This window comes from Lycium barbarum, chromosome 5 (genome assembly GCF_019175385.1).
Source record: "Lycium barbarum isolate Lr01 chromosome 5, ASM1917538v2, whole genome shotgun sequence".
Lineage (NCBI taxonomy): Eukaryota > Viridiplantae > Streptophyta > Magnoliopsida > Solanales > Solanaceae > Lycium > Lycium barbarum.
Genome location: NC_083341.1, coordinates 115579972 through 115601880, shown reverse-complemented (window position 1 = coordinate 115601880; position 21909 = coordinate 115579972). Strand labels below are relative to the sequence as shown.

The window sequence follows — 21909 nt, the reverse complement described above, 5'->3', positions numbered from 1 at the left end:
CCAGAACGGAGATGTTTTTCATGGTGGTGAACCACGGCCACTTATACGGACCGTACAATGCTATACGGACCGTATAAGTGTCCGTATAGTATCCGTCGGGAAGACTTTTAGTTGTTGTATAAATAGTTGCCCTTGGTTCTTTTATTTCATTTTTCATCTTCTACAAGTATTGAGAGCTCAAAAACCTTCTCTAAACATATTCCACCCCAATCCAAGATAAAACAAAGGTCAAGAGGCAAGAATTAAAGTGTTTATACATTGGAAGGTCTCTTAGGGTTTGTAGACTACAAGAAAGCTTGGGCATTGTAGCTAGGGTTTTGCACAAAGTTGGTAGCTGCTCCAAAGCTTGTTTCTATGGGATGAAAAGGTTAGTTTCCATGCTTATTTCATGTTGGCATGCCCTATTTTCAACGGATTAAAACTAGTTCACAACTTATGACTATGTTTCCTCTGGTTTTTTTGTAAATTTTCAAAGTCGCCACCTAAGTTTAGGAAATATTAGGAAACCATTTATAAAAAAGTAAACTCCATTTTTTAGTCTTTCAAACATGTGAGATTCTAGGTAAGGGTTTTATTTCCTCCGAGGGAAAGGTGTTAAGCATCCCTCAGGCCTATCCGAAGACAGTCTTTAAACATAGCTTAATTAACACTAGAGGGGGATTATTTAATTATTTATAATCACCTATTTAAAGAATTGTGGAAAAGAAACTACACTTCACTGGAAAGAGAATAAGTGTGCAGCAAACTCAATATAAATAGTATTGCAATGGTGACAAAACTGAATGCCAAAATTAAGTACTCAAATTTATTGAACTAGCATGACAAGGAACAAAGACGCCTGCAAGTATGATCTCTGAATTGCCCCAAACAAACTTGCACTGAGATTCTAAAAAAATCACATGAATACACCGTTCAAGCAAGATAAATAGAGAAGAATTTGAACTAAAATGAAACTCACTAAGTCCCAAACAGTAAAGTTTATATGTTTGCTATAAACTCAAACAAAACTCAACACCTTTGTAGCTTCCTCCTAAAACAGTAGGTTTGTGGCACATACTCATAAGAGACAATATATATTGCTCTCCTGGTGGTTGTACACTTGATCTATGAACATAGTGCAAAACATCAGAAGGGTCGTACAAACAAAACTGCTATAGAAAATCCCACAAATGTTTTAGTGGCACCAAGCTGTTCATACGACTACCAAGACCTCCGGCAAGTCTAGGAAGCATGTTCAAGGGAACTGCCAAGAAAACATCAGCGGAAACTTGCAAGAGAGCATATTTGAGCTCACTGTTTTTTTTTTCTCTGATATGAAGTTTCATGGGTGCAGTGCAATAATTCCACATAGTTAATTTCAGGAATTTAGCAAGGTTCAAATTACCTGAAGCATCCCAGTATTCACAATTTCTTATAGCTCCAAGGAATATAGTAAACAAATTAGAACGGGGATCAAATGGAAAGTTTAATTCGAATTGATTATGGCAAAACTGACGCCAAGTTAATCTAACCGCGGAATGACCAGGTGTACTGAAACGAGAAAATATTCCTTTGCTTGTAAGCTGGACATAACAATAAGCTGACATAATAAACATCTCCTCCAAGCGTTGGCCAAGGCCGGGTCGACATTGAGGGTAGATATTTCTAGCGAGTCGAGCAAGAAAATGATTCCTGTCCTCATCAGAGGATGGTTCACTAAGATGTTCACGGCTTCCACGTTGTATTTGTAAAACACATAACATCAGGTATAAGGCTGCCACAGTGTACAAAAATAATCTGATCTCTGCCTTGTATAAGGGGTTCTAAATAAGATGATTGACTGATCTTTTTATGGGAAATGAACACAAATTAATAACTATTCGTTTTCTTTAGAACATCTGAAGTCCTAAACAAAGGTTAATATTCAAACTCGGTTGGACTAAGTAGTTTCCAACTCTAAGAGGTTTACTTCTAAGCCTTTACATTTATTTTGAAAACAGAACCAAAAGTGGATGTTTGAAAGGGGAAAGAAGCTTGCAGATTCTTATTTATTGTGGCCACAAACTTAATATTTTATCACAGAATCCCATTTAGCAACCAAGCAGTATTGTTTTAAACCATTTATCAACTTCTAGTGTATAGGCATATCATGTAACCAAAACAGAGGTGAATTCCCAACACTTTTGAACAAATAATAGTAGTTTGGTCACAACAAAACAAACCGATACAAGGCTTCCACAGATCCAAACTTTAAGCTATTTGTACTTCAGAAAGAAAGGAAAAGGGGCTCAATTACATCTTACTTTCATAACCACACATAGACAGTCTAGCAAGCTAAATGAGTTTACACCAAAACAATGTTTGAATACCTTTAATACCTATGATCATGGGATATTTTTACACTTAAAGATTCCTGCCTCAGTTAAACAAAAGAGACCTCTCAAGACTTGAATTAACCTACACTTAAAACAGACGCACAAACAAACTATAATCCAGGCTCAAGGCAGCATTCATCTCAGGTTTAACAAGAAGCTTTTAAGGACACACACGGGTTAAACATCCTAGTCTCATGCTTATGTCACAATCTCGAGCTAGTACTTCATTGAACTCTTATTTAAACCAACCATGATGATTAATTGAAACCAAATGTATGTTAACAGCTACCAAACAACATTCATGCTAATTCATTCCCCAAATGACTTGGGAATCAGTTCTTACATTGGTACTAACCTAAACTAATCATAATGAGAGAAGCAAAGCACCAATCATATTAACGGTTAAACCAACAGTACTGCAGTACTTTAAACGATTGCCAACAGCCTTTAAAGCTTAAAACAGCACCATTTTTCTGCCAACGTTAGGCTACATATTTTAAAATAAATCTTCTCAAAACAAACCAAAATAAACACTTATATGCTAATGCGAAAATGAATGATAGGAATAAAATGGGGTTCAATTATTATCTTTTGACGGCAGCGACGGGGCGACGGGAGTTAAACACATATTCGACGAAATTAATCGCCTCGCACTAATTTACAACAAACTAAGAGAGAACACATTCCAGCCAACCAAACCAAGTAAACGACGAAAAAATACTTGAACGACTACGTTTTACTTCTTATAAAATGAAAGACGAAGAGAGGACGAGTGTGGTTACCTTCTCCATGACAGCGAACTAAGGCTAATGTCGCCGTCGGGTCTCCGAATCAGCTCCAAACAGTCCTTGCTCAACCTAGAACTTGAAATGAGATTTTGATAACCAAAAACATAGAGATAAAAAATGGAATTTTCTCAGAATCCAATTTCTAAAGCAATAGGAATTTTATACGAGGGAAAAACTTATGAAAAAAAACAAAAGAGAGTTATTTTTTTTCTGTCATTCTCCTCTGCCTAAAACAGCCCACGGACACTGGTATTTATAGCCAAAGTCTTAGGGGATTTCATCAGCTTCCCCAAGAGGCTAAAAAAATTCGGAATTCAAAAAAAAGAGGGGGAAAACGTGACGTTTTTTTTTTTTTTTGATGGGAAGTTCTGAAAAAACAAGATTTTTGATGGACAATATCAAGAAAAAAGGGGTGAAAAATCTCACCTTTTCAGTTCGATTTGAGAGGAGAAGAGCCGAATCTAATGGTTTTTTCCATGGTTTTGGGCTCCAACGGATTGGAACGAGCCCTTACCCCATGGATTGTTGGAAGATCTGCCTAGAAACCCAAAGATCCTTGCATGCTTTTTGATTTGGGGGCTGATAGACTTGGACGAGCTGTTCGAAGCTCTGTCACTTGAAGAAAAGGGGAGAAAGGGACAGGGGTTGATGGGAGGTGGCGTCAGTGACGCCGAAATCGGCTTTCGCCGTCGGTCCGATGGGTAAAGGGGGGTGGCGGCGTGGTGGAAGAGAAGGAGATGAGAGGAGCGTTTGGTTAGGGGGTTGTTCGGTTAGTTTAGTTGCTGAATAATGGATTAGGGACTTGGGGAATTTAGTTTAGGTGCTGGGCCGGTTCGGTTTTGGGTTGGGACAGTTGGGCCTCAGATTTTGGGTAAGGGTAGAAGAGAATTGGGCTGGGGCGTTTTGGGTTAAGGGGATTTAATTTGGAGTAGAAAGGAATTGGCCCAATGTTTGGTAGATGAATTATTTTCTAATCAATTAATACAAACATGCTTCTTTGTCCTAATTAATTCCCAAAAACGTGTACATATGAAAATTATAATACAAGTAATTTAATATGCGTATTTAGTTTAAAATAGAATAAACGATTATTAACATAGTAATAAATAGGATCAAAGGAAAAATGCTAACGCCAATATTGATATAGGAATATCAACACTATTTTTGAGTGATTTAATTGTAAAGCATGATGTTTAGTAATTTTTTTTAATTATATATATATATAATGTTTTGGTGATTTTTAAGAAACGCCAGAAATCTTTCTTAGTTTTAGAGAAATAATATCTTAAAAATAGTGTAATAATTAGTGAAAATATTCCAAACTTATTTCTGGGGAATTTTCACGACTGGGAAGCATAGTGAAATTAATTAAATGAGAAATGAGTGCCAAAATTGGGTGTCAACAGCTTGTTCCTCTTCGACCAGGGATGATGAAAGAGTCATTGGACGAAGACGCTGACGTAAACCCGATTTTGTCTCGACGAGTACATCAGATTGGGTTTGGAAAGAGTACACCTACAAAGGGGGTAATTCTTTTGGGAATCGAGAGGTGAGTTTATGAATTCGACCGAACTCTGGTTCCTGAGTAACCTACATATCTCGGGTCCTAAGAGAATCAGGTCAATGTAGTTCGAATAAGGAGACGATAGAATTTTGAGAGGTCCTCAAAATTTTGCCTCAGTGTCTGAATTATGAGGACACTGGTTCTCTTGTCATGGACAGGGGATAATAGTTTTGTTGGAGATTTGGAAGGTTGAGTTGTTGAAAATTTTTGAGTGATTCTCAAAAAAAATTCCCAGTGTTGTAGTTATGGCAACACGAGGTTTCGGTAGTGGTTTCAGCATGAGCGAAAATGCCTAGAGTGGAATATTGACTAGCTTGACTATGAGTCCCCTACGTATTGAAGAGGACGGGAGTTAACTTAGTTAAAAGAAAACGAGAAGATAGAAAATTTTGAGGGATCCTCAAAATTTTGTCCCAGTGTCGAATTATGGTGACACTGATGTTGTTAAGAATATGATGTCAAGTTTTGGGAGGGAGACGACTGCTGATGAAAAAGATCTTTCTGAAGACGGGATATACTTTTGCAGCCTCCTGATTATAAATGTGGCGACCGCAAAACACTCATAATCAAGACTCTACACGAATGCATCTTCTTGCTGTCATAGGATCATATCAGCCCGTTGTAGAGGACTGACGCTCAAAATTGTCCCAGTATCACATTATGACGACCTTAGGATGCGGAAGAATTTGACTGTGTTTCTAGAATGTATATTGTCAAAAGAAGTGACTTCTTGAAAATTTGAAAGAAAAATTGGTTGGCGAGCTAAAGCGGAGAGCGGATTCATTGACTCTAGCTTGTGAGTTTGATGTCCTCATCAAGCGGGGCGCCTCAGTTCGCTGTGGCAGAGATAGTTCCACGTTGTATTGTGTTCATCTGCAAAAAATGTGAAGATACCTATGCAGTTCAAAGTTATAATGTAATAATAACATAAGGAAATAATGGAAGGGAATGTAGACAAACTAGAATTGAAAGCACCGATTTGCGGAGCGACTGAAATGTAAAGCTTCCGGCTGGCGAAGCAACTGTAATGTGGAGGCTTCCGGTTGGCAGAGCAACTGTAATGTAGAGCTTCCGACTGGCGGAGCAACTGTAATGTAAAGCTTCCGACTGGCGGAGCAACTGTAATGTAAAGCTTCCGGCTGGCGGAGCAACTGTAACGTGAAGCTTCCGGCTGGCGGAGCAACTGTAACGTGAAGCTTCCGGCTGGCGGAACAACTGTAATGTAAAGCTTCCGACTGGCGGAGCAACTGTAATGTAAAGGCTTCCGGCTGGCAGAGCAACTGTAATGTAAAATAAAATCTCCAATTGGCGGAGCAACTGTAATGTAAAGTAAAAATCTCCGATTGGCGGAGCAACTGTAATGTAAAGTAAAAATCTCCGATCGGCAGAGGTGTTGACGAAGTTAGACGGCGGTCCCCGATTGGCGGGGTAATTGGCGTTGTTAGAAGGTATCCTCGATTGGCGAAGTTAGTCGACCCAATTAGATGGTATCTCTGACCGGCGAAGTTAGTCGCAATTAGATTGTCTCTTCGATTGGCTGAGTTAGTCGCAGTTAGATCGTATCTCCGATTGGCGTAGTTAATCGACGTGATTAGATCGTATCTCCGATTGGCGGAGTTAGTCGCAGTTAGATTGTAGATCTCCAATTAGAGGAGTTAGTCACTGTTAGATTGTAGATCTCTCATTGGCAGAGTTATTATTAAGGAACAAGGCTGCTACGGGGGCCCCCATCTCTCGAATAATCGACCTTGACCCTGCTTCTGGAGATACTTGCAAATTTAAATGAAATGTTCAGAGATGAATAAGTCAAGATAACAAAATAAAGTAGGAGAAGGTTATTTTGGCTCATGGTGTAGTGATGGATCTTGTGACGCCTCCACCGGAAGCTCGCTTCGATGTCATCTTGTCCTAATTCCTGTCAATCCTGTACTCAAAGAAAAATTCTTAGTTTGGGTGGGGGTGGTGATTTGTGTTGATCGTGGCCCTAGCCTTGTCACTTGAATCCTTTGAGCTTCTTTGGTTGCGGAGATCTCCGTCCGGAGACTTGGTAGGTGGAAAAATACGTAAATGCACTTTGAAAGAAGAAAAAAAATGGTATTTTAGAAATCGCATTTAGCTTCACCATTCTGACGCCTGCATCCAAAAGGTGTCTTTGCATAGTTTGTTCCTTTGATGATGCTTCTTCGTATTCACGCCAAGTGTCGCGACGTCTTTGACGATGAGACCGATCCTAATCTATAGTTACATTACAAATAAAAGGTTTCCTAAGGGTATGACCGAACCTTTTTAGGTTTCCTACGTATCCCAAATAGGAATCAGGTCTGTACGTAGTTCGGGGGTACAAATGAAAAGAAAATGATATGTAATGTGATAGTGACTGAGCCTGACTCAGGCTGCCTACGTATCCAAATGGAATCAGGTAGTAACGTAGTTCAATTACAATAAAGGGGTAAAATAAAGCAATGACCGAGCCTGACTCAGGCTGCCTACGTATCCAAACGTAATCAAGTCATGACGTAGTTCAATTACAATAGAAAAGAAGGTTAATAAAGGGACCGAATCCGATTGGGATTGCCTACGTATCCCACCATGGGATGTCAGGTCGAATCGTAGTTCCAGTTACATGAAGATAATGTTTTTAGGATTTTCTATTACAAGAGATCGGACCCGATGTGGGTTGCCTACGTATCCCACTGTGGGAATTCAGGTCAGCGTAGTTCTGTTACAATAGAAATGCAAATTAAAACGGAAAAGAAAAAGCTAGCTTTGATGTCTTCAGATGTAGTACTTCTTGATCGAGTCTGAGTTGATGGGCTTCGTGCTCACATTACCATCCATTTCTGCCAAAATCAATGCTCCTCCTGAAAGCACTCAATGAACCACGTATGGACCTTGCCAATTTGGTGCGAATTTCCCTCTAGCTTCGTCCTGATGAGGAAATATTCGCTTTAAAACCAACTGCCCTGGTTCGAATTTCCTAGTCTTTACTCCCTTGTAAAATGCCTTGGACATCCTATTCTGATAAAGCTGACCGTGACAGACAGCGTCCATCCTTTTCTCATCAATGAGCATCAACTGTTCATGTCTACTACGTATCCATTCTGCATCGTCCAAACCTGTCACGACCCAGCCCCGTGGGCCGCGACTGGTGCCCTACTTGGACACCCAGACAGACAAACATATCAAATCGTAACACACTTATCCAAATCGAATCACATACAGATAGCATATACGGCCACAATACTATATGCCGTCTCAAACTATATCAAACTGTATCGAACACATTTCAACGCAACCATATGCGGACATATATATATATCAAAAAGCCGGCAAGGCTATCAAATGTATCAAAAGCCGACAAGGCTAACAGATGGCGCAACGGCCCAAAACATATACAAAGTGCACGCCGACAAGGCTGCTATAACGAATGGGGTCATACAAACACATCTGTACAGAAGTAGGCACACACACACCCACAAATACGTCTACAGACCTCTAAATAGACAAACCGAATCATATGGCGGGACAGGGCCCCGCCGTGCCCCTGAACAAATACATATATACATAGCGAACGAATATATACCAAAATGTGTGCTCTGAAATGAGAAGAGCACTCCAAACAGCAGAAGAGGGTGTCCTAAATGGGTAGATCACCAAACTGTGCGTCTGTACCTGCGGGCATGAAACGCAGCCCCCCGAAGAAAGGGGGTCAGTACGAAATATGTACTGAGTATGCAAAGCAGAATATACAGAAAGCAAATCTGAGACATAAACGAAATGGAAGTACCAAACATAAGTGCAAATCCAACATATCAAAATTTGCTTACTTTCAAAAATATGTAAGTAATGCATAGGGTACAGAAGAATATGGTCGCCCACCCGTCGATGGCGCCATAACACAGCATAACACCAGAAAGTTTCAAATCTCCGTATCCCCGTCACATATCACATCACAACATAACGCCATACACAGCATAACACCAAATATAGGTGGAACCCGACCCTCTTTTGCGAGTAGCTCGATGAACCATAAACACAGCATAACTCCGGAGTATATCAAAGTGCGCACGATAACAGAACCGGCCCGGGAACCGGCGAAAGATATAACAAAACGCACGAGTAGAGTCATGAGTAACCATATGCATAAAATCATTATCATAGACTCAAATATAAGTAAATGACCATACTTGAAATTCGAAATGATAATCATACCAAATTCTTTCAAAAGTCGTCCGAATTACATAAAGGAAAGTCGCGGGACCCACGGACGGGTATTGACCCGAGACGGGCCCGCCTATGGAAAACATACTCATTATACATCATGCAAACTCCTATAAAAATATTGGAGCAATCCGAGCCTTTATGCGAAAGATATGGCATTTCGTAGTTACGGAATTCTTTAAAACAACTTTTTGTACAAAGTTTGGAAATCAATGCTTTCGAAGACATAATGGTTCATACTTCATCACAACATACATAAGAATGCCAAGAAATATATATAAGGATCATAACGTGCTCGGATTTCGAATTTGGAATTTCCTCGAGGCTCGTGATATAGCCTATTGAAAACTAAGGCATGCCAAAAGAAAGAAGGGTTGCGCTTTACATACCTGTTAGCGGCTATTCGTAACCCGTTCGTCTCGTCGCTCTTTTAGCCTATTTATATAAGAATAACGTTATTGTTAGTAACTATATTATCTAGTTTACAAATCCATAGCCTATTTCTCATCGAACCTATATTCTAGCTTATACATATTCTCGTTTAAGATTTTCTATTATCTAAAATTTAACGAAAATCCGGCAGCACTTCCCCTATATTTTCACCTAATCCGAATTTTCAATTATTCTCCTATTAACACAGAAATACCACCGACAGAGATGTACATATATGTACATATAAAATTCTCATAATTCAGCCCACAATTTAGCTATGACTTGGACGAAATTAAATATATCTAGGGGAAAGATTCTTACCTTATATACCAAGAAGTATTCTTTTTCCACTTTACTTCACTTCGAAAAATTCTTCAATTTGCCAGCACCGGAGGAAATTGATATTAGTATCATCACGTCAATGGAATTGAACTTGACTTGATATTTATTAGGACAAAATAGCTGCTATGTTGCACAAACGAAAGGTTGTTACTGTGTATTTAAGAAGGGCATTGCTAGTTGATTTGGAAGTTCACGTCACTGTCCATTTTTTTTTGTCTAGGAATTTGTCGGACTTACCTTGAAAGATTGCTTCCAAGAAAGAATTGCTACGTTGTGCTCCTTTTTAAATATATGCAGTACTTAGTTCCATAAAGTGAATTCTCCAAAAGTGGAATAAAAAGGTTACGCATGCACTCTATTCCTTTTGACGCATGGGGCTTTTAGGACCTTTACACCTCAACAGCCATTATCATCCCATCTGTTCCATGCGTATATTTAAAACCCCATCTTCCCAATTAACAAGCTTCCATGTGGATTATAATATTTATCCCAAAAAAAATCGTAATTAATTCTAATATTCTAATAGAATTCCCCATTTAATCAATTACACACATAATTAATTTCTTGTCTCAATTCACTTAAATAGAAATCACCTTTAACATACTCCATATACCCATTACCATGACCACGTGATATAAAACTAGTCCCACGATTTAGCTGTGATTTCAATGAATTTAAATATATCAAGAATAAGAGAATTCTTACCTTAGATGACAAGAACTAAGTCCATTTTCACCTTACTTCATCATAAAGAAACCTCCAATTTGCTATAATCCGAAGAGCAATCGATGGTAAAATCACGCAATAGATGTGGACATAATCTCAGAGTCAACCCTTGTAGTATTTTTGCGTAGAATCTTAGCATATCTTTTGAGTAGAATTTTATTTGCTCTCGTTTTGTATATGGATAAATTGCAGCATATACATAAATGATTTGCTCATAAAAGGTACTGAGAATAAAGATCCCAATTATTCTTTCTTTTGTGGACCATTGACCCCACTACTTATTCATTTTTATACTCATTATTATTATTATAATTATTGTTGTCCCACACGTGTACACCAACAGATTCTATCCAAAACATTAATCATATGTTACACTACTTTGCAAGGCCCCACGTGGAAATGATAATTCAATACTTATCCATTTTATTTCTTAATTACACTTCTTTGTTTTCCACTAAAATTAATAATTAATTCTTTATTCCCAGTTTATTTAAATATTAATCACTTTTAACAAACTTCATATTCTCATTCTGAGATTCAAGTGATATAATATTAGTCCATAGCCTCTTTCGGGATACACAAAATATTATTCCCAATCACCATCGTCACACTTGTCAAGTGCAAAATTATTTCGGGACCTCAAACTCTTTGTACACCGAGCTCTCGATTTTTATCCTTGAATATTACCGAATCCTACGGCCTCGGTAAAATTAGCTCATATCAGATGGTTCAATTTCCTGGTCCAACAATACGGGATATTATAGCTTGGACCGTATTTCCTGCAAATAAATTTCGAACCTTGACAAAACTTATTTTCTTAGATTTGTTTAACTTCTAATATTTACAACACATATGTACCGTCACTCTAACCACCTATAAGCTTGGCGGATAATCTCATTTCCGCTACTAATATCATTTAACTCGCACGCTTTCCAACGCATAAAAATACGGGATCTAACAAAACCAACATCTTGGATAATCCTTAGAGACGGTATCTCTACTTCTGCGGGTATCACAGCTTCAGAACCATAGACCAACATATAATGAGTTGCTCCTGTGATGTTCTAGCAGTGGTACGGTAACCAAGCAAAGCATATGGCAACTTTTCATGCCACTACCTGTGACTGTCTGTTATCTTCCTTAAGATCTTCTTGATGTTCTTATTTGCTGCCTCGACTGCTCCATTCATCTGTGGTCGATAAGCTGTGGAATTTCGGTGGGCAATCTTAAACTTTTCACAAGTCTCTCTCATAAGATTGCTGTTGAGATTGGCTGCATTATCTGTGATAATTGACTCTAGAATCCCAAACCGGCAAACTATATTGTTGCGAACAAAATCTGGTACCACCTTCTTTGTTACTGCCTTGTACGTTGACGCTTCGACCCATTTAGTGAAATAATCGATGGACACCAAGATGAAGCGATGTCCATTTGATGTAGGGGGATCGATAGGTCCAATCACATCCATGCCCCCAAGCGGCGAACGGCCAAGGGGAGCTCACTACATTGAGCTCATTTAGGGGAACTCGAATGAAATCTCCGTGAACCTGACATTGATGGCACTTTTGTACATAGCGAATGCTGTCTCTTTCCATAGTCATCCAAAAGTATCCTGCTCGCAGAATCTTCTTTGCCAAAGTGAATCCATTCATGTGGGGTCCACATGTCCCTGCGTGTACTTCTTCAAACAACCTCGTCGGCTCTATGGCATCCACACATCTTAGCAATCCCAGATCTGAAGTCCTCCTATATTGGATTTCTCCGTTAAGAAAGAAGTGATTCTCCATTCTCCTCAAGGTCCGCTTCTGTTTGTTAGTTGCATTTTTCGGATATTCTCTCGTCTCGAGCAACTTCTTAATGTCGTAGTACCGTGGCTGGCCATCCAATTCCTCATCGACATGAAAACAATATGCTTGCTGATCGTGTATCTCTACCTTGATAGGGTCGATGTAATTCTTGTCCGGATGTTGGATCATTGATGACAATGTCGCAAGGGCATCAGCAAACTCATTTTGGATTCGAGGCACATGCTTGAAGTCAATCTCTCTGAACTGCTTGCACAATTCCTTCACGCAATGTAAGTATGGAAGAATTTTGACATTCTTAGTGGTCCATTCTCCTAGTACCTGATGAACCAATAAGTCAGAATTGCCTATTACCAAAAGTTCTTTGATGTTCATATCAACTGACATCCTAAGCCCGAGGATGCAAGCTTCGTATTCCGCCATATTGTTCGTGCAGGGAAATCTGATCTTTGCCGAGATAGGGTAGTACTGACCCGTCTCGAAAACCAAAACTGCTCCTATTCCGACTCCTTTGAAATTTGATGCTCCGTCAAAGAACATCCTCCATCCTGAATAAGGCTTTGAAATATCTTCCCCTGCGAACAGTACCTCCTCATCAGGAAAATAGGTCGTAAGCGATTTGTATTCATTGTCTACAGGGTTCTCTGCAAGGTGATCCGCTAAGGCCTGGCCCTTGATGGCCTTCTGAGTTGTGTACACGATGTCAAACTCACTTAACAAGATCTGCCATTTTGCTAATTTCCCGGTGGGCATCGGCTTGTGGAAGATGTATTTGAGTGGATCCATCCTTGAGATCAAATACATGGTGTACGCAGATAAGTAGTGCCTCATCTTTTGTGCGATCCAAGTCAAAGCACAGCACGTGCATTCCAACAAAGTGTACCTTGCCTCGTACGGTGTGAATTTTTGCTTAGGTAGTAAATGGCTTGCTCCTTTTTCCCCGTCTCATCGTGTTGTCCCAACACACATCCAAACGCACCATCCAATACGGACAAGTACAGCAATAGAGGTTTTCCCGGTTCTGGCGGGACCAATACAGGTGGATTGGACAAGTACTCTTTGATTCTTTCAAAGGCCGTCTGACACTCTTCTGTCCATTTTGTGGCAGCATCTTTCTTCAGCAGCTTAAATATGGGTTCACAAATCACCGTCGACTGTGCGATGAATCGACTAATGTAATTGAGCCTTCCAAAACTTATTACATCTTTCTTGCTCTTCGGGGGAGGCAGGTCTTGGATTGCCTTGATTTTTTAGGGACCCAACTCTATACCTTTTCTGCTGACAATGCATCCCAATAATTTTCCAACAGGAACTCCAAACGCACATTTTGCTGGATTCAACTTCAAGTTGTACCTCTGTAATCGTTCAAAGAACTTCCTTAGGTCAGCAAAATGATCTGAACTCTTTCGAGATTTGATAATGACATCGTCCACGTAGACTTCAATCTCTTTATGAATCATATCATGGAACAAAGTAGTCATGGCCCTCATGTAGGTCGCACCAGCATTCTTGAGGCCAAATGGCATTACTCGGTAGCAGTACACTCCCCATGGAGTGGTAAACGCTGTCTTTTCTGCATCATCCTCATGCATCAAAATCTGATGATATCCTGCAAAGAAATCGACAAATGATTGCAACTCATGCTTTGCATAGTTATCGATGAGTATGTGGATGTTTGGAAGGGGAAAGTCATCATTAGGACTAGCTTTGTTGAGATCCCGATAATCCACACATATCCTGATTTTTTCATCTTTCTTGGGAACGGGCACAATGTTGGCCAACCAGGAAGGGTAGTTTGTAGCCCTTACGACATTTGTTTCAATCTGCTTAGTGACTTCCTCTTTGATCGTTAAACTCAAATCGGGCTTGAACTTCCTTGGCTTTTGCTTGATCGGCGGGCGGGTGGGATCAGTTGGTAGCCTATGAGAGACAATGTCGGTGCTCAGCCCGGGCATGTCGTCGTAGGAACAAGAAAATATGTCGACATACTGCTTAAGCAATTCCAACAGTTCTTGCTTCCATTCAGCTTCTAAGCGTATACTGATTCGGGTTTCCTTCACTGTCTCGTGTCTCCTAAATTAACTATCTCAGTTTCCTCCAAGTTCGGTTTCTTTTGATTCTCGAGTTGCTCGATCTCTTGCGGAAGATTCTCAGGCATCATGCTTTCTTCATATTCTTCGTAATCTTGTTCGCCGTTTGTACTTTGCTTAACAGTTTCGTTACATGTCATAATCATAGAATGAATATTTTTACTAGTTTGAGTGCTGAAAAAGAAAAGCGAGTATAAGTAAGATATGATATTTTAATAGAAAAATAAAAATGCATTTTCATTAAAGAAGCATTCAATGCTTTTAAAGAAAAAGGTGGATGACAAAAGAGCACAGGCATGATTCAAGCCTCAATTGATCATGCTATTTTGAAAACAAACTACAATTCCACACTACCAAGACTCCCGGCGAACCAAGGATGGGCTGACAGTCCAATTCTGCAAGATCTCTCCTGGTTCGGCATCACGAATAGTCGATGTCTCGGCATCTGCTTCAGTCTCCCCACAATACTCCTCGATCATTGTCACGAACAGGTTCTCCATTCCTTCTATGATTTCTTCATCGACTTCCGGCACAATCATCTGACCCTGGACAGGAACTTTCTCTGGCACAAAGATCCTTTGGGTGCCGCTAGTTTCTCCAAGCATAGGATCATACCCGAGCCCAAAAGTACCCTTCTGCTGCTTCAGTCGGATTGGTTCAATTATGCCATCAGATTTTGGGCCTAACCCGGACTTTGGCTGGTAGCCGTACTTCAACATCTCTGACACTACCATCTTTGCCGCACTTGACATCTTTATTTCATCATATCCCGCCATCTCATCTATTTTTACAGCTTGCATGATTTCCACAGCATGAAAGGTAGCTCCATCTAACTCTCCCATTTCTTCAATAACCGGAATAGAGCGTTCAGAATAGACGGGGTGACTAAGTTCCCCCTGAACTACGATTTGCTCCCAACCCCATTCGAATTTTAAACACTGATGTAAAGTGGAAGGAATGGCTCCAGCCATGTGGACCGATGGTCTTCCTAACAACAAGTTGTAAGTTGACGATATGTCCATCACTTGAAAAAGGACCGGGAACTCCACGGGCCCGATCTGTAAATGTAGACAGATTTCTCCAATGACACCTTTTTGTGTCCCGTCAAAAGCTCGAACCTTCATACGGCTTTCTTTCATTTCTCCCGTGTCCATCTTCAAACATCTCAGGGTGTTGAGAGGGCAAATGTTACACCCTGAACCTCCATCGATAAGTACCCTAGATACAAACTTATCTCCGCACCTCATGGTGATGTGAAGTGCTTTGTTGTGTTCTATTCCTTCTGGTGGAAGTTCATCATTGCGAAAAGAAATCTTGGTTGCTTCAACCATCTGCCCAATTGTTGTGGCCAGCGTTTCACTCGTCGTCTCATTCGATATGCTTACTCCACTCAGCACCTTAACTAAAGCATCCCTGCGGGCTTCAGAACTCATCAGCAAGGACATGATCGATATTTAGGCAGGTGTCTTCTTCAACTATTGGTTTGCATCTTCTTCCAGAATTCTGCTGCCTCGACATCAGTAATGTTTCTCCTTTGATGGTGCTTTTTGCTTGAACTTCCTCTGTTTAAATCCTCCGGGACATAGCATCTTCCTGACCTTGTCATTCCATGGGCGACTGCGGTTTCCATCATCTTAGCCTTCCCTTTCAATTGATAGTCCCATGGGACTACCCTGGAATCATAATCGCGCTTTCTTGCTACAACAGTTGTCATCACGAATTTTGGTTGGTATGTCTGAACAATTACCGGTGCCTTCAACTGTACCGTGATGATGGGAGCAGTTGGGGATGTTGCGACAAATGCCTCAGTGTTTCCAACGGACACAATGGTTCCCTCCAAGTCATATTCCTCATCAAATGATATCATATTAACCGCCCGATTTCCATGATTTGGTAGCGGGTTGTTGTTCACATTCGGGGGTGCTGAAGTGCATTGAATTGCTCCACTCTTGATTAAAGCTTCAACCTGATTTTTCAAACCAAAGCATTCCTCGGTGTCATGTCCCTGAATTCCCGAATGATATGCGCAACGTTTGTTCCCCTCAAAGTTTCGAGGAATTGGGTCAGGGATTCTTCCTTCAATTGGTTGCAATAATCTTGCTGTCCTCAACCTTTCAAATAACTGGGCTAAAGGCTCGGCTATGGGGGTGTAGGTTCGGGTATTTCCGACTTCGGGAGTTGGGTGAGGTCTTGGGGCATATGATGGTCTATTTTCGTGGACGGGTGCTTGGACAGGGGTGTAAAGTCTTGGAGGATTTTGGTAAGTGGGGGCTCGTGGTGGGTTGTAATGTGGTTGGGCGTTATAAGCTGGGTATGGGACATAAGGGGCATGAGCAAAGATTTGGGGGTTTGTGGGGTATCGGCGAGATGACTTTCCTCGCCGGTAGTAAGGTGTGATATTGGATATGTCCTCCTTTTTCTTCTTAATTCCACTAATGGAACCTGACTGTATGGCTTTGCTTGTGTCTTGTAGCGCAACCATTGATTGAATCTTTCCAGACTTAATTCCTTCTTCTAAAAAGTCTCCCATTTTGACCAAATATGCGAACTTTTGGCCCATTGATCCCATCATCTTTTCAAAGTAGATGCCTTCCTGAGCTCGAATGAAATACTTGCTGAGCTCGCTTTCGTCCAACAGGGGCATAACTCGGGCAGCCTCAATTCTCCAACGTCTTGCATAATCCTGGAATGATTCAGTCACTTTCTTTTGTATGTTGCTCAGAGAAAACCTGTCTGGTGTGATCTCAGTGTTGAATCCGAAGCGATTCATGAAATCCCCAGCCATATCCTGCCAGTCGCTCCATTTGCGAGGATCTTGGCGAGTATACCAAGTGAGCGCCTCTTCTGACAAACTTCTAATAAACAATTTCATCCTCAATTTCTCGTTCCTTCCTACTCCTACTAACTTGTCGCAGTAGGCCCTCAAATGTGCATGAGGATCACATGTCCCATAAAAAATATCGAACTTAGGAGGTTTGTACCCTACTGGCATGCCAATATCCGAGTGTATGCATAGATCATCATAATCCAAACTCTCACTTCCCCAAGTGACTCGCATGCTCCTCATTTATTTCCTTAGACTGTGCAGCTAGCTAATGATTGATTCGTCTTCTCCTATCTTGGCATCTCTCTCCATTTCTGCATACTGATCTACCTCGAACGGGACCCTGACTGTGACAGGAGCGGTAAAGGTTGGAGCCCTAGCTGCATATACAGGTGGCACATGTTGCTCGTGAGAAGTGTCAACGTGTTCCCTTGGTATGTGCTGCACGGTGGGGTAAGTAGGTGCAGTAGCGGTTTGGGTTGATAGTGGGTTTTGTGAAGTATGGATGTAGTCGGGGACGTAAGGGGTTTGTTTATGCATATTTGGTACATTCGCGGGAGTGACCGAAGGTAGGTTGGAAATGGAAAGGGGTATTGGAGGTGGACGTGTAGATGGAGGGAAGTGTTCTGGAACCGGCGAGTCCAAAGATGGAAAGTGAGGTGGGTTTGGGAAAGCAGTCACAATGAGATGGGTCAGGTCCCTAACTTGGCGCAGCTCTCCTCTTAGTTCGTCAAGTTGTAGCTTTAGCAAAGCGATCTCTTCTTCATCGTTCAGATTAATCCTCTCTGTCGAGCTTTCTGGATTCTCATTTGTTATGGAAAGGTTAGCAGTTGGGTTGACTTCGTTGGTGATAGTCATTTTTCCCTTAGACCTCAAATTATAGTGTGACTCGGCCAGTTTGAAGATCAACACAAATCAACCTTTGTTGGGGGGATAAAACTAAAATAACGACAGTTGAAAAACAAAAGTTAGTCCGGGAAACTTTAGAAAGAGTATAGTAACACATTTGATCACATAATTACGTCAAGTCGACGTGCAAACAAGCGTGTCCTAATTGTGGAGCCTCTTTTTTGCTAGAGGTAAGCCTATGTTACACACAAGTTGATGATGATGATCCTTTTTTGACACATTCTGTGATTTTTTAGAACAAACATAACTTCCATTCCAACAAAAGATAACTTGAGAGCTTACAAAGATAGGCCTATGGCAGCCTGAAATGATAAGACACAAAAGGGATGGCCATAAAGGCATACAAAAGGAATGAATCGATGGAATGTTGAAATGAAAATGAAAAGGGTGGCCACGGGGGCGTACAAAGGGATTGGGCCATACGACACTCTTTTGGAATGTAAAGAAAACAAAAACAAAGGGGAAAGAAAATAGTCTAGGGCCATGTCGGGCAGTCATTGCCATCCCTATCATATGTTGGATCATAATCAGGCCCTGGGTCGTACTCAGGTTCTTTCTCTGGTCTGTCTCTATCTCCCAACCTGCCTCCGGGTCATACTCAGGTCCCTCCTCCATACCATGTACTGTAGGCCTGCACTCGGACTGCACCTCTGGTTCCTCCTCTAAATATCCTGCTGGAGGGTACTCAGGTGATTTCTCCGGCTCTACCTCCATTACAAGATTACGCTCTGATTCCCACTCTGGATCTTCTTCTGGATCCTCTTCCATTGGTTCGTCTGGCTCTGTCGGTTCTTCTTTGGGATCCTCTTCCATCTCATCTTCCGGCTCCACCGGATCTTCCTCTTTTACCAGTTGTACCAGATGGTTTACTGAACCTGGAACTACCTGCCTGTACATATTATTATCGATGTTCATGAGAGGCAATATCTCAACTGTAAGCCAAGCAGCTACCTCATCATCCGTGAGCCCATCGAATCCATCCTCGGTTGGCAAAAGTGTCAGGCCTCCCACATTATACCAGGCGTAATACTTGGGTGTGCACCAACTCTCTTCACCCATACCAATTGTGATCATGTTCAACCATTCTCTTTGTAGAATTCTCACTCGTACTACTGGAACCACCTTATCATAGTTACCTTCATTGCGGTGCTATACGGGACCAGACTGGGACATCTTGTGTAACTCCAAACTGCCTCAAGACCCTAAGAGGCGCATCCGGTTAAATCCCGTCCAACCCGACCAACTCAACGAAGTACAAATTCGCAGTTCTTACCAAAGGTCTCCCCGACAGCCAGGGGTATTTCCACTGAATAGCATATCCCGTGAGCTGAACCAAGAATGCGCGCCACTCCTCTTCTATAGGTTTAGGCCAGTACCTCATTCTTTCCGTATGGCTCTAAATTCTGCTGCGAGCATCTATGCAGTAATCCATGATTGGAGGGGGGGGGGGGCAAGTATAGAAGTGTTCCGTGGCCCATAACTGCAGCAAAAGATTACACCCCTCGAAAACGTTATGCCCTCTTGGACAAGCTGATAGAGCTCGGAGCATCTCCGCGAGGATAATAGGGACTAATGTCAATTCATCCGGTCCCGAGAAGCTATTCATAACAAGTGGCAAAAGGTTAATATTGATTCGGTAGGCTCTCTTTGGGAAAACCAAGACTCCCAACAAGGCTACGGCGAAGACTCGTGGCCGCATTTTCTCCCACCTTCCGCGGTCACACGCAAACTCATCCCGATATCGATCAAAGCTTTTTCGACGCCAAAATCTCTGAAAAAGGAAGTCAAACTTCACTCGATCATTTTCCACGTTCCTCAAGACCGGGTAAACATTAAATCCCAAAATGCGCAAGAATTTCTCTCCTGATATGAAGGATTGTGACACTGGCATTCTTCCCTCAAATGGTAAGTCGGTGAATCCACAAACTTCCTTTAAAGTAAGGGTTATCTCAAAATCCAAAAAATTGAAGGTTACACTGGCGGGATCCCAAAATTCTATCAGTAGCATGGTGAGAGTTTTGTTAGCTTGGATACCCATTAATGACATTAATGACCCTAGATGTTGTCGAATTTCCTCTCCGTGTGCCACTTTTATGTTCCTCCACCAAGTTTGCAGGCCGTGAAGAGATGAGACTATCATTTGGATATTTGGTAGGTTTTGGTTAATTTCCATCTGAAAAAGAAGGGTAAATGTTATGATAAGTATTGTTTGTTAAGAAAAAATCATCTTGTGTCTCTTAAGGATCATTTCATCAATTCACATAAAGGGTTATGTCATTCAGGTTTCAAACCTTTGACAAAATGGTGGATTCCTAATTTGCATCGACAATACCTTGGATTGTCCTGCCTAAGGTGTATGCAGCATGACTTATTTTTTCTAATTTTCCTAAGAATTTCGGAGTGGGACTGAATGTCTGCGAGAAGGTAAGTAGTAAACTACCGTACCGACTCTGAAACTAGAGAATCCAAAGAAGGAGTGGAGGTGTGTCAAACAACACCTCGCGTGAACCACAGTGTGTGTAAGTGTACGGCCAAAGACTCGATAGAAAGTGCAATGACATTATAAGGAAAGCAGTAACAAATAGTGTTTTCTCAAACAAATAAGGAGCACAAGTTTGGCTTTGGCTTGCGTCCTTTCAAATATAGCAATGTAACAACTCATAAATAATAGGTGATAAAATAAATAAACAAACATCCCTCGAATATCTACTTCTTAAACTAAGTCTACTAAAGTCAAAACCTAAGCTATGGTCCCCAGCAGAGTCGCCATTATGTCATGCCCTATTTTCAACGGATTAAAACTAGTTCACAACTTATGACTATGTTTCCTCTAGTTTTTTGTAAATTTTCAGAGTCGCCACCTAATTTTAGGAAATATTAGGAAACCATTTATAAAAAAGTAAACTCCATTTTTTAGTTTTTGAAACCTGTGAGATTCTAGGCAAGAGTTTTATTTACCCCGAGGGGAAGGTGTTAAGCATCCCTCAGAGCATATCCGAAGACAGTCTTTAAACTTAGCTTAATTAACACTAGAGGGGGATTATTTAATTATTTATTATCACCTATTTAAAGAATTGTGGAAAAGAAACTACTCTCTCAAAACTATTTGTATAAAAAAAAAAAAGGTTTTTTAATGTAAATATAACTATGTGAGTAAATGCATATTTACAAAGGAAGTAGTTAATGCTGATGTATGCATGAGGAAAATATGTATGACATTTATTTTATATGAGAATAGTAAGTGTCATATAGAATAAGGAGATGTATATTTTTTATAAGAAAATAATCTACATATGTGATAGTTTATCCTAGGTGAATACTTAAAAATAGTTATGATGACATGATAATACTATATGTGTACATATAATGAAAATACGACTAAGGGAATTAATAAAAAATAAGATAGTACAGGTATGGTATGCGCGTATGAAAATAGTATGTTGGTATACCCACAATAAAGGAAAGTAATTAAGACAAGATATGTATTAGGAATATATATTGTTTTCAAAAGAGTACGTATGTATGTTTTAGAAGATGAGATATAATATGATTGTTGTATATAATGTATACTAAAGATAAGTATTTATAATATAACGTACATACGTATGCATGTGATGAGAAAATGATTAAAGGTATTTAAAGTAAGAATAGTATACATACATGTAAAATAGGATCTTTGTATATAAAACAGAGCATATTCCTTGTAGTTCTTGAAAATACTTGAACCACTATACTTGGGTCCTAATATGATTTCCTTGTATTACACTTGCGGAATTTGGGCCTGCTCATGTTAGCTGATCAAAAATAGATGACTTCAAAAAAATGTAAGACCATTTGGGCCTTGTTAGGCATTT

At 40.5% G+C, this 21909-nt stretch overlaps 1 protein-coding gene and 2 long non-coding RNA genes across 6 annotated transcripts; all 3 read right to left on the bottom strand.

The window, feature by feature from the left end:
* Positions 1–783: 783 nt before the first annotated feature.
* Positions 784–4079, bottom strand: LOC132641195 (uncharacterized). The gene is made up of 2 exons (XR_009582752.1): positions 3569–4079; positions 784–3211 (listed from the first exon to the last, which is right to left on the bottom strand). It is a non-coding gene; the product is annotated as an uncharacterized LOC132641195 (long non-coding RNA).
* Positions 4080–7990: 3911 nt separating this feature from the next.
* On the bottom strand, positions 7991–10921 carry LOC132641194 (uncharacterized). 4 transcript variants are annotated; one of them, XR_009582750.1, is made up of 3 exons: positions 10407–10921; positions 9681–9821; positions 7991–9362 (listed from the first exon to the last, which is right to left on the bottom strand). It is a non-coding gene; the product is annotated as an uncharacterized LOC132641194 (long non-coding RNA). The 4 variants fall into 4 exon arrangements; XR_009582751.1 differs by lacking the exon at positions 10407–10921 and having other exon boundaries at positions 7991–8378; positions 8534–9362; positions 9681–10399; XR_009582749.1 differs by lacking the exon at positions 10407–10921 and having other exon boundaries at positions 7991–8378; positions 9317–9362; positions 9681–10399.
* Positions 10922–15793: 4872 nt separating this feature from the next.
* LOC132639649 (uncharacterized) lies at positions 15794–17389 on the bottom strand. Its single transcript, XM_060356090.1, has one exon. It carries the CDS (start codon positions 17387–17389, stop codon positions 15794–15796), a length of 1596 nt encoding a protein of 531 aa, XP_060212073.1.
* Positions 17390–21909: the final 4520 nt, after the last annotated feature.

What these genes read in the sequence shown, in the direction of transcription:
- LOC132639649 (XM_060356090.1), bottom strand. Translation starts at nt 17,389, where the DNA reads ATGAGGAGCATGCGAGTCACTTGGGGAAGTGAGAGTTTGGATTATGAT.